Below are 13,030 nucleotides of genomic sequence, written 5' to 3'. Positions count from 1 at the left end.
GTCAAGTCTCTGTTACTTTCAAAAGTAACAGAAGTGTGTTCTTCATCAACACTGAAAGCCGTCTTACTATTGTAACACTTTTTAACCTTTGTCACCAATTTAATTAGCAAGACTGAAAGATTATATTTAAAAATTGATTCATTCTATTATTAAACATTATGGTTATACAATGTTCAAAAGCAAAAGATATGGTTTCTCTGTTGTGTAGTGGCATAATCTCCTACCACCATGGTAACAGCAGGTGGAGGGGTGGTAGTTCAATGAGAGGCACACTTGACAGCGAGTTTGCCTTTTCCTTAGCCTTATATGTGCCTAGGCTTCCAATGTTGCTGGATTTTTATGCATCTTCACAATGACTTTCCATATTTCTTCCCATCCTTGTTTTTTACATCTCAGGTATCCATTGTGTCAAAGCAGGGCATCTAAGCACAACAGAGTAAATAAAGTAATAAGCCGCAAACAGATATCACACACCAGTGGTGTACATATATGTTCTTGGTGAGCACAGGTTTTTGCTGGTAAAAATGCATTCACTTTTTTCTTGTCTACCACAGTGATCTCTCTCATCCCTGCCATATAGTACTTCAGCTTCTCTGAAGCAAATGCTCTATAAATAGGTCAGTCTTGCAGTGTAACATTCTGTCAGGCCTAGTGGCAGAATGTGATAGTTTACAATGCCTGCCTGTTTAAATGGAGAGGGGCAGCATTAAAGAGCATGCAGACTAATCAGGAGTGCTAGACTACACTACTGCAAGTTATATGGTGAAAAATCTGTAAACATACTCAGCATGTGTGGAACGCTATGGGGTATCGGACAACGGCAGAGGATAGTATGGATTAAATAAATAATTTGTGATAAAAACACAGGCAAATAAGAATTGTGGAATTGTGCTTTCAATATAAAGATATTTTTTTTAATTACGTACAACAAAATAGTTCTGTTCATATAATTTTTGTATGAATAATGTATAGGGCACTATAACTCCCCGCTGCCCCCCAAATCACTGTATGTACATAAGAACATAAGAACATTGCCATCACCGAATGGCAATAACAATTAGAAATCTAATGTTGGTGAGGGCAACTGACCGGATTGGAATACTCACCTTCTGCAGGCTCTTTGGACTTTCTGCCACTAGAGGACTTCCTTAGAAGACTCCGCCCAGTGGTGAAAAGATTGGTGAGCTCATCTAATGGGCTGGTGGGGGTGCGTGAACGTGGCGCAGTCTGCATGGATCCATGGGCACTGGAGGAGCTTGACAGTTTAGTCCCTTCCTGAGAAGAGATCTTTGAAGAGTGAGGCACAGCAGAAGCACTGCGAGGCATGGGCCCCACTACCACAGCATCATAGGGTGGGGGCCGCTTTAGGCTAAGAGGTGTGAGAGAGCGGCCCATGCTGACGGGAGAGGGGCAGGCCGAGTGGCTGCGTGGGTACCCGTGTGCAGAGCCCGAGGATTTGTACAGGCTGGAAGGCATAGGGGGTGCAGAGGACCTTCCTGAAGATGTGATGGTCTGCGTCACAGGGGCTTCTTTCTCTGTTCTACGATGCGAGGATGTCAGCGACTCAGTAGAGGTGGGAGATGTCCTAGTTTTGATATAGGACATATTCTCCAGTGCAGGCAGCTTTGTGACCTCCAGTGGTGTTAGAGGTGACTCATCTGAGTTTGGAGAGCACTGTGCAGGGGCAGGAGGGAACACCAGCAGGGGGGGGCGATGTGACAGCAGGTTGGGAAAGGGGGCAGGGATGTCACACAATGAGCCCCGGGGTGTGGAGACCCGTGTCAGGTCCATGTCAGGGATAGTGGGTGTTGGGCATTGAGATGAACCACTAAGGTGGTCCCACTTGGAGTCCTGACTGAAGTCATCCAAAGTAGGATACTTCATCTCTTCATACACAGCCTCACTCTGGTCCTCATCATCTCGCTGGAGGTCCTGAAGCACATTGCCCACCATCTCGATGTAGACCGGCTCATCCACATCCGAGTCACGGGCCAGGCTCTGGGACAAGGGCATCTCCTTTTTGGAAGGTTTACTGGCCACGTGATTCTTGATGTAGGACTCGTCAAATGAAGTGCTCAGCTGGGTGTTGGGGTTCCTCTTCGGTTTGGGGGGTGGCACCTTCTTGTAGTCCTCATTGCAAAGTCGGGACTTGGATGATGCTAAACCATAAAAACACAGAATATTTTAACATTAAAAATGATAAGAAATTAGTATTATTTGGAACTATAAGCATAAATTAATGAACAATAATAATGGAACCTCTGCCCTTATTTTTTACTTTTATTCCTTCATTTGGAGAAATTTAAAAAGTAATAAGAAGGTTTGAGTACATATTCCTTCACATCATTATATGTAGCTCTGGGGGTATTTTGAAGAATCTGGGTCATTCATATACTGTAAATCAAAAACTCCTAGCTTATCAACACATTGCAGATTAATGTGCACATGAACCTTTGTACAAAAGCTCAGCAAATGTTTATGTCCCAAAGAGATTCTGCCTGATCCATTGGCCCCAATTTGATGGCCTCCCTGAATTCCTCCCCTCTTAGTATAAACGTTTATTACCTGTGCTGGTGATTTCAATGACTGTAACCTATTAAAGACCTTGGAGAATCTAATTAGTGAAATTTGTAGAGGGACACATTAACAATTTTGTACATATATGCTGACAAAATGTGTCTGTTTACAATTTTGTATATGTATGTGTATATGTATGTCTAAGTGCGCAGTAAAATGTGTGTATATATATATATGTGTGTGTGTGTTACAGTGTGGGCACCTCTGTAAATTGCAGTGAGACAGTCAATTGCTCCGTTCAGCCCATCATTTCTAAATATAGGATCTCTGTCTAGGGCCTTTTTCTCTCAGGATAGGAAGTTTCAAGTAGGGTAGAGAGAGGAAGGGGGAAAAAATTAAGGCCCATATACAGACAGACACGACACGTATGTGTGTGTTGTGTCTGTATCTACGTGTACATGTGCCATAGTTTTTAAGATTTATATATTTATTAGGGCTGGAAAAATTATCACATTAAGACATAGTGTTAATATTAAAATCACAATGCATTATTATTTCCTCAATTGCATGCAGAATTTTGATAGGCAACTGGGAGAACATCACGAGAGTTTAGGTTATGATGTGAAGAATCCCAAATTTCAAAGCTTAAATCAAAACATTCAGTTGACATCTCATGGGACTTGTTTTAAAAAATTGCAGGACAAAGCCATACATAGAATAAAAACAGTGTGGGGCATTTCAGGTCTAGTAGCTACAAATCCAGACCAAGATTTTATTTCTACCAATCAGCTGAGCATAAAGCATCACAGTCATAGATTACTCAATTGGTTGGTAGAAACAAAGGGTCCTATTTTCCACCAGTGCAAAGCACGATGCAAAGAGGTTTTTCTAGTTTCGTACCAGCTCAATTTAACACCATTCCCGCATGTCTTCAAAATAGCAAATGATTTTGCGCCGGTTTCATGCTTGTAGGAGTGGTGTTTTTTAAATGAGGCGTATCTGGGCACATTGTCAGTGCATTGTTATTTTAAGGCAGCAAAATGACATCGCACTTTTGACCAACAAACACATCAAAAGTCAGTGGTGCATTGTTAAATGGTATTTAAGTGGTGCCTTATAGAAATGAGCAGGTGTACAGTATGCCACTTGTTACTGATACAGGTATGCGCTGGAAGTGCAGTAATGGTGTTTTTGTTATTTAATTTAATTTATTTTATATACGTTTTATTATAGAGTACATCTGGTCCTTTAGCGTAATCATACTGTTTAATGAAGCACCAAAAGAAAATAAGAACATAAGAAATTTACAAATGAAAGGAGGCCATTTAACCCATCAAGCTTGTTTGGGGAGAACTCAACTAATAGCCCATAATTGTTAAAATCTTATCTAGCTCTGATTTGATGGAGCTAGTATTTAAACTAATATTGAAGTAGCCATTTGGCTGAACAGCATCCAGACCTGTTAGAACTTTATACTTTATTATTACTTGGTTCATGTCCCCCCTTAGTCTCTTTTGCTTGAGGCCTCATAAGACATTCCTTTAAGACCAGGGATCATTCTTGTAGCCCTACGTTGAACATGAAGGCAGCAATGTCCTTTTTAAGGCATGGTGACCAAACCTACACATGATATTCTAGGTGGGGTCTTAACCAAAAAATTGTATAATCTTAGAATCACCTCCCTTGACTTAAACTCCACACACCTAGAGATGTCAATATCATTAATGTAAATTAAGAACAATAGTGGTCCTAAAATTTAACTCTGCGGTACCCCACTATGAACGCAGGCCCACTATGACATTGTGCCTCTAAAAACTACCCACTGCTTCCTGTCTGTTAACCAGTTTTCAATCCAAGCTGCTACAGGTCTTAAAATCCCTGCAGCGTTGAGCTTTCGCAGGAGCCTATTGGAAATCTAAATAGATCACATCATAGGCCTTTTTGTGATCAATTTCTCTTGTAGCTTCCTTAAAGAACTGCAGTAGATTAGTTAAACAGCATCTACCTCTCCTAAATCCATGTTGGCTTTCCCTCAGAATGTTATATGAATTCAGGTAATCTATAATTTTCACTTGGATTATAGCTTCCATTACTTTTCCAGTGATGCAAGTTAAACTGATATTCTATACAGATACGAATTTCTGAAATAATAAAGTTAAAGGTTAATAACAGCTAATAATATCAACCCTCATCTCTTTTAAAACTATAGGTAAGATGCCATCAGGGCCATCATTAAACTCATTTACTATTTCAATTTCATTTTCAATTATAGGGCCCTTACTATCCTGTAAATTAGTCATTTCAGCTTTCAGAGCTCTTTTGGAGTTAAAATATTGGAAGAAACTTTTAATGTCATCCTTTGCCTCCAATGCAATCTTCCGTTCTACATTCCTCTTTGTGAGTCCAATGTTATTTTTTTAACTCAACCTGTAGATTTAGACACTCCTGCTTTATTTTGAAATCATTAGATTATTTTCCATTTGTGGAAGAGAGTCATTTTCCTCCTGACTTTATTCTTAATTTCTGTAGTAAACCACCTTGGTTGCAGTTTCCTAGATTTAGTTTTACTGGAAACATATATGAAGTCCTCTTGCACTTGCAATAATGTGCTTTCAAAAAAGTACCATGCCTCTTCATCAGTTTTGCTATTTAATTCCATCCAGTTTATAGTTTCTAGTTTCAGTCTCATACCATTAAAGTTAGCCTTCCTAAAATATATATATTATCATTCATTTGAACATTTTAAAACACCTTAAAACTATAGGTTGTGTTTTGTTTGAATAAAGATTTCACTTTTATTTATATGTTGTGAAATGCCAACCCAAAATTAAAATAAAAAAACACACACAACCATAATTAAGTCCTCGTTCCTAGTCACTGTGTTCGTTCAGCAGTAAGCTTATGTTTTCCCTGTGTTCTGACAATATACTTTTGGCACTGCAGGGATGATCTGGTGATACCAGAAAACGAGGAAACACTCACTGTTACCTCATCCTTCACCTGCGTCACCTCAAAAGCCTTTGGTGGAATAGTGGTGGTCCTGTAAATGATGTGCTCCCACCTTTTCACCTCGTGCATGACCATGTCTCCGGCAAAAAGTGATCTTGATAGGTGTTCTCAGGGGCGTCGTAGTGGGGGGAAAAAGGGGACTGAGTTACCAGGGCCCCATTTGGGGGGAGGGCCCCTAAGGAATCTGGAATTTTATTTTCCTTTAAACATTAATATTATTCAAAGATCACAATAAATGTTGGTAACTAATGTAAATGTAATTTTTGTGGGAAAATAAATCGGTTGACGGATTGAATTGTTTCCTAGCTTACAGTGCCTGAGGAAAAGCACCCTCACCCCTTGCAATGGTTTAGTCTTCACCGGGCTTTTTAACTAGGCGCATTTAATTTAGCGGTCATTCTGCTGAAACAGCTGAATCCGTGCTGGAAGATGATGCCAAAGAAAGATAAATCCGGTTTTCAAAAAAGAAAAGAGAGGCAGGAAAGAAACAAAAAAAAGAAATGAGGGAAAGCAACTGCTTACAAATTTTTTTCCCAAGAAAGGTGAGCCCAAATGTGAAAGCAAATAGCCTACATTAAATGAACTGTGATTATTAAACACTTCAATATCACCGCGAAATTACACATAGCTTAACATGATGTAATCTAGATAAGTCTAAATATATATATATATTTTTTTTGTTTGCTTAACCCCCTGGGTTCTCGTCTATTTCAGTTTATATCTCGCCGAAATGTTCGTGTAGAATCATGGGAAAAACGCTGGCTAAATCTGTAATCTGTCTTCTTTTCAAAACGTCTATTGTCGGAGGTATTTAAAGTTTTTAAAATTAGGTTAAATCGGCAAAAAGTAAAAGTAAACAATGTCACCTTTCTTTGTTTTACCTGCATAGAAGGCGTGTAGTACCGCCTTCGCGTGAAGATCGCTATTCACATTGTAAACAGCCGCACTTCCGCGTATTGAAATCGCATTCGCATGGTAATTTGATGAACAACGCAGACGTGAAACGCGATCCAGATACATCCCCGTCAGCGCCGTAAAAGGGGGGGGGGGGATGTGGCCAGGTGTGAAAGGCTCATGCTTACACATGAGAGCTCCTAAATATTCAATGGAAGGAGACCAGAAATAGTGACCCGAGTTTGCTTTTTCTTATTTATTTATCCAACTGAATGTTGCAACTACACCATTTATTCATTTTTTCATGAGTTCAGATATCTGGGATCAAAACTGCCACCATTGCATACTATGTACTGTAAGTGTTCCAAACTGCATTTTGCAATGTCTATATTTTGATGTCAAATTACAAACTTAACATAAATATGACATATTTACAATGTACATTAAAATAAAGATGAATGTAAAGACAAAACAAATATATAGAAATAATTTATTTGGCATTAATTAAGTTTATGATATTTGAAGAAAAGTGTGATCATGCCCCAGTCAGTGATAGTGTGTTTCCTACCCCTAGGCTCAATAAATAGGCTACTTGATAAAAAGCTGTTCTCTTCAGCCAAATGCAAAAGTGTTCAATTTTCATGCAGGCCTATGATGTTAGGTTACCTAACATCATAGGCCAAATTCCAGTGAAGTCTTGTGTGATTAGGCTGTTTTTTTTGGGGGGGGCGGGCGGTCATGTGGGTTTGTGCATAGGGCCCAGAATTTGATGCAAGCAAAAAAAATATTCATTGACTGACTAAAAGTAACAGGTACAAATATAATCCCATCTGCTCATTTCTTGCTCCACTACTATCTCTTTTCCCTGCACTTCCACATAACTTAAAAGTTAATGCTGATGCTTGTGGTCAACCAATCAGCAAGATAACTGGGTAAGCACCTCCTCAGTAGTTCATGCTGAAATGGTAAGTGCCTACTATGGTGGACAATGTGCACCACGTAACTTTAATGTACTGTGTTTTATATGTATTTATTAATAATTGCACTGTGTCCATTCACTGCCAGTAATTTTAAGCAAGACAGCTGGGCTATTGAATGTGAAGTGCACACATAGAGAGGAGGAGAGGTAAGGAGCATGCACTGATTACAGCACATTGCCATACCCACCACACAACAAACCACCTCAGGGATGAGAACATGAGTACAGCCATGCAGTGGGTGATACCTCTGCACCACACTAGTCTGAACAGAGTGAGTTTTTTTCCAGTGGCTGGAGTACCAATCCCACCACCAACCCCAAATGTTTTCCCCTGGAAGTGGGAGGATCTGCTAGCAGGGCTGGATGTAAATTAACATCATACCCAGGATGAAGAAATTGCAGGCTAAGGGCCTTGCTCAAGGGCCAAACAGAGTAAGATCATTCCTGGCATTCACATGATTCAAATCAGCAACCTTCCAATTACTGGCACAGATCCCAAGTCTCAGAGCTACCACTCCACACGCATGGAAGCACTGAAATATATCACAAATGAAAATTACATGTAAAGCTAACTTTACCACAGTGTCGGATTTAAGGATTAAACTCTGCTTTCTTTATTTCAGAAATTTATACCTATAACTAGCATGTCCAATCTGCTGGTGGTCTTTATTGGTCTGCCATTGTGCTTTCTGTTCACATTAATTAACAAATCCTTCATCTTTATTTTTCTTAACAATATAGCCAACTGTGGAAGATGGGAGATTAATCTTTTTGCTAATCTGTCAAACAGAATTGCCTTCTTACTGCAAACAAATGATGCTTACAATTACTTTCAAAGAACTGTTCCAAGATAATCTATAGTGAGCATATAAGTCAATTAACTTTAGGGACACAGGTGTTGTTCCCATAGGTGTAGTTTATCATCACATTATCCTTGAACATGTCCCACTAAGCCTGAGAACTGGAATAGATTTAAGTGTCCAAATAGTTCTTTTGTCATAATTTTGAACAGCATGTGTATTCTTCTATAATTTACCATCTAACCAATTTCTTTTTGTTACACATTTTGTTTTCATAACATAATAACATAACATAAATGCAATTTTGCACAACATTTTTTACACATCTTAATAAAATTCTGATATTATGGTATAAATATGGCATAAGTGTCCGAATTGCTTTACTGGTCACTATATGTGTGAGTTTGTGGCCTAATTGCTAGGGATGCATGCTTGTGATTGGACGGATGCTGGTTTGAATCCCTGACCTGCAAGGTACTGCCCCCACACAATGCTTCCTGGGCTCTAAATAACAGCTGCTGTGCTACATATAGATTAAATGTAGAGGACCAATTTTGTTGTGGTGTGTTGACAATTTTTCACTTCACTTATTTATGAAACTGTAAGGTACCTTTAATTCTTGAAAGTATCATATCAGATCTACATTAAGCTTCTGTAAAGAAACTGACGCTAGTGCAACGTACCCCAAGGGAAGCTCTGTTAAGAATAGCTGGAAAAGATACAAAAACATCTGCATTTAGGATACGCCTTTGATAAATGGAATCGTACGTGCCATTCACTTGAGATATTTAGAGCAATATCACCTGTGGCTTTTTGCCACTGACAGTTTCTGTGTCAAATATGAATTATTCAGTGTACAATGGGGAGCTTAACCTCAGTAGGACTTTAGTCAGGTTTTCCACAAAACTTCATGTTTTCTTGTATAGACTCCATAATAGTTAGTCACTCAGTATTTAATGGTCATGTGAACAGAACAAGCTTGAGCATGCAGCAATTTTCATTTGACTGCTGTAATTTAGGTCATGATCTGAAGACAAACCCAGAGAAAAAGGGTATGAGATGTGGTGTGTCCTGGATGGGATGGGATAACATCACTATAACACACACGGGCATCCTAAGCAGAATTTCTAGACGTATGATTTTAATTTATAATCTTTGGACGGTTGGAAACTTGTAGGTCACAAGTGGTTGACACTACCTGTGTCTCCTTTTTAATTTGACTAACTGATTCCTGATAAAAGATCTTAAGGACAGGTAACAACTGGTTAATGCATAATGACGTTCCTTGAATTATTTATGGATTCTTCAAGTGTAAATAAAGCAACTAGCCATTTGGAAACATGACAAAAGTCACTGAGTATTTTCATCATATTTTATATGAAAAACTGCACTGTAAAACCCAACATACCATCTCACTAATTGAACTAATTATTCCAACTCAGTTCTGCTGAAAGGTTAACATTACCCTATCTAATTGGGTAACTAAAACCCAAAGGTAAAAAAATAACGTAATAACTTATATTAATTGAGTGTTAATGAATTTTTGAGACACTTTGAGTAAGATGGTTTTGAACTGTTTAAGTTGTGTTGACAATTGCATTAAACTGCATGCATATTTTTTCAGGACAAACAATAAATTGTAAAATATCTATTACATATAAGATTCTATTAGTCTATTATGAATTTGCATACTGAATGTCATTGTCTTATATTTGCATTACCACAGCAAGCTGGAGTTTTATTAAAAAACACACACTAAAAAGAATTGTTGTGTTACCATAACAATTTAAACACTAATAATTTCTAATAAATTGGGGCCGCTTGGGAATCGTACCCGGATCTTCGCGTACCTAGTCGCTTAGTTTTACCCGCTCTGCCAGACAGTCATGCTGTCGAAATGTTGTTGTCGGTAACTACAAATCAGCCGCGCAATTCGAAATTCAGCGCAATTCTTTCTACTTTCTAATTTCTAGATTTAGGACAAACTAATTGTTCTTATGTTATCCAATGTTTTATCTATTTACATGCTTTTATCATTTTGTAAATATTTTTACTATTTATTACGACCATGAAAAGTTGTCAACCGTAAACCCGCCCACTCGTGACTTTGGCTTTGCACACAACCCTCACGCGAGCAGTTTCAAGAGCTGCAAAAACGTTAAAGAGGTCCCCGTCTGAGTAAGTATAAAAATGTCGAAAAAGTAGATTTTTTAAATTGTGAAACAGGCTGCATTTGAAGTTGCGTTATATATATATATATATATATGTTGTATGCTTATACTACAAAGTACAAGTTTGTGTACAAGTTTTGTCTCATAGTTAGCAACTTAGCATATATATTGGTATTTCACTGAGGAAAACATCGAAATTTGGCTCCGGTTTGTAATATGATAAAATTTAGGGTGTTATTCCGAACGTTTTAAAACGTTTATGCTACATGGTTGTGTTTTCGAACGCATGGCGCTAGCTAACATTGCAAGCTACTGTTAGCACCATGTGGTTGGTAAGTGGCGGTTTTCTTTACTTGATTTTAGCTTCGGTGTATGAGATTAGCATTAATAGTTAGGAATTCACACATGCGATGTTATGGCAAGAATTTGCCTGGTTAACTTGAACTATTCTCTTTTAAAACTATAATATATAGTAGCTTTTTTTTAGTACAGTTTACACTTTTCTGTACTTTTCCCCTAGCTCTACTTTGAATTTCTCATATCACCAATCAGAATCTGCCGCATGCTTTTTATGCAGCACTGGATGAATATTCACCTCAGCTTATCAAGCTTTACAGAAAGAAGAAAACTGGGCGCCTTGGAGAGACAATGGAACAACTTCTGTTGGATTACGATAAACAGGTAAGTAACTTGTACTTTGGACAGCTTCAATTTGCTGTCATTTTGTTAATTTTATGTTTGTCATCCTTTTAGGACAAAAATGACATACATGCCACAAGGACTGTTGCTCTGTCTGGCCTCGTGGTTTACCTAAAGGAGGATTCATCCAGACTCTTCACAACAGTCAAGGTGCAGTTTTTTTAAGTACAAAACAAATTGCATTACCCTCTCCACTCCTACCACTGTTGTCCTCTCTTCCCCCTTTTCTCCACTTCCTCCTTTCCCTCTTGGCCTCTCCCATCTCTCTTCTTATTCCTCTTCCTCCTGTCTTGTCTGCTCTCCTTATTTCCCTCTTCTCTGCTCTCACTGTCATCTCATCTGGCATCCCCTCATCTTCTATTATCTCTCTTCTCCCCTCATCTTTTCTTTTTCCTACCTTTCCTCCCTCTTCCCTTACAGAGGAAAGTGTTTATGCTCAAACATGTATGAGGCACAAATGAGATCTCATTTTTGTCTAATTTTATTTTCACTTCTATCTCATCTATTTGTCAACAGGTGAGACCAAAGAATCTACTCAGTCACTTTGTATTTTCTGTCTTCAGTTTCAATCTTAGGTCAGAGCCATGAGCGACAATAACATGACACTAAATACAACATGCACTTTATTTACTAAACATAATAAAGATTGTGGCCACATGGCACTTGTTTGTGTCTCACAGACGATAGATGGACCAAAGTCATGCAAGTGTAGCTTTGGACTGAATTTCTGCAGGAACGGGACTTGCATACCTCGTATTGATAATTGATAAATAGTATTAAAAATAAACTAAACATGAGCAAGTTCAAGCTGTTCCAAAGTGAATGAATTTAAAAAAAACTTTCTCTCTCAGGATGAAATGGACTTTGAAGAAGGAACGGTCGCACTGGTGGCCATGACTGAAGAGGAGGTTCCTGCAGGTCGAGTGCCCTTCTCCACTAAACAAGTGTTCATTGTGTTGGAAGATGAGGTGGTAATGTCCCAGAGCTCGTGGACTGATGCATTGGTTTGCTTGTTTGGCCTAATGTATGCTCTACATCTGAGCTATCCAGAGAAATGTTCTGGTTTTTTCGAGTTCATTCAAATGGTACTGTTAAAACTCAGCAGTGATCGCAGGCAGCTTAAACCAAAACTGCAGTCTCTGAAAAATGAACTAGTTAAGTGTTGAGTCATTTTCCCATATCCAGTTCAGCAAAATGTTTAATGTTCAAGGAAATTTGTTTAGATTGTTCACTTTGTTACATTGCTACAAAACTTTTAACAGCTGAACAGTTTTAGTGTGTTTTTAAACACAGCCAAGACATGTTTTGAATATTCTTTAGTTTTATACTGTTGGTAGACACTGACTTCAAGAACTTGTGAAAAAAATTAAAAAGTGTTAAGCTACAAGAAAGGTTAAGCTAAAAGGAAATGTTAAGCTACAGAAAGTGCATTTTAGAATTCTTTGTTGATGACCTTACACAAGTGTGAATAATTCCTCAATGTACATAAGAAACAATTTTATAGTTGACATTTTATTGATGGAAACATTTTTTTTTATCTTTAAATGTGTAACTGTTTGTGCAAGTACAAAGTGCACTTTGCTAATAAATAATTGTTACACTAAGAATGAGAATCTGTTAGTGCTTTCCTTAATTTAATTTTGAAAAATTGCAATGCTAAAACTAAAGTAGGAATGAAAAAATTAAATACAGCCAAGTAATCATTTTAAATGAGTATGTAAAAATGCTTCATTTATGTTAACTTTTATTAAGTGATTGAGTTTGAAATGTCAAATGGATTGAGTACAAGTAAGTGTCTTGTCTTAGTTTCAACACATTTTACTATCAAGTATACAACACCTAACTATTTGAGTCAATAATATAAACACATTAAGTTACTATGACACAAATAAATTTAGTTCCTTAACTGTCGTGTTTGAGTTAGATTGCCAGTATAGATTGAGTTATATGAGTAACTTGAA

General features: G+C 37.9%; 1 protein-coding gene across 6 annotated transcripts in view; it reads right to left on the bottom strand.

Moving 5' to 3' along the window:
* The window catches only part of nyap2a (neuronal tyrosine-phosphorylated phosphoinositide-3-kinase adaptor 2a), a 70,004-nt gene that overhangs the window by 9,392 nt on the left and 47,582 nt on the right, over positions 1 to 13,030 (bottom strand). For 5 of the 6 annotated variants that reach the window (XM_023792863.2, XM_072701141.1, XM_023792867.2 and 2 more), the window contains one exon: positions 1,107 to 2,159. In XM_023792863.2, coding sequence (XP_023648631.1) covers positions 1,107 to 2,159 — 1,053 coding nt within the window. Of the gene's footprint in view, positions 1 to 1,106; positions 2,160 to 6,407; positions 6,798 to 13,030 lie in introns of those variants that run through there. The other variant, XM_072701142.1, reaches the window with a different exon arrangement.

This window comes from Paramormyrops kingsleyae, chromosome 17 (genome assembly GCF_048594095.1).
Source record: "Paramormyrops kingsleyae isolate MSU_618 chromosome 17, PKINGS_0.4, whole genome shotgun sequence".
In the NCBI taxonomy this organism is placed as follows: domain Eukaryota; kingdom Metazoa; phylum Chordata; class Actinopteri; order Osteoglossiformes; family Mormyridae; genus Paramormyrops; species Paramormyrops kingsleyae.
Note: the sequence above shows the minus strand (reverse complement) of the source record. Positions and strands in the feature narration are given on the sequence as shown.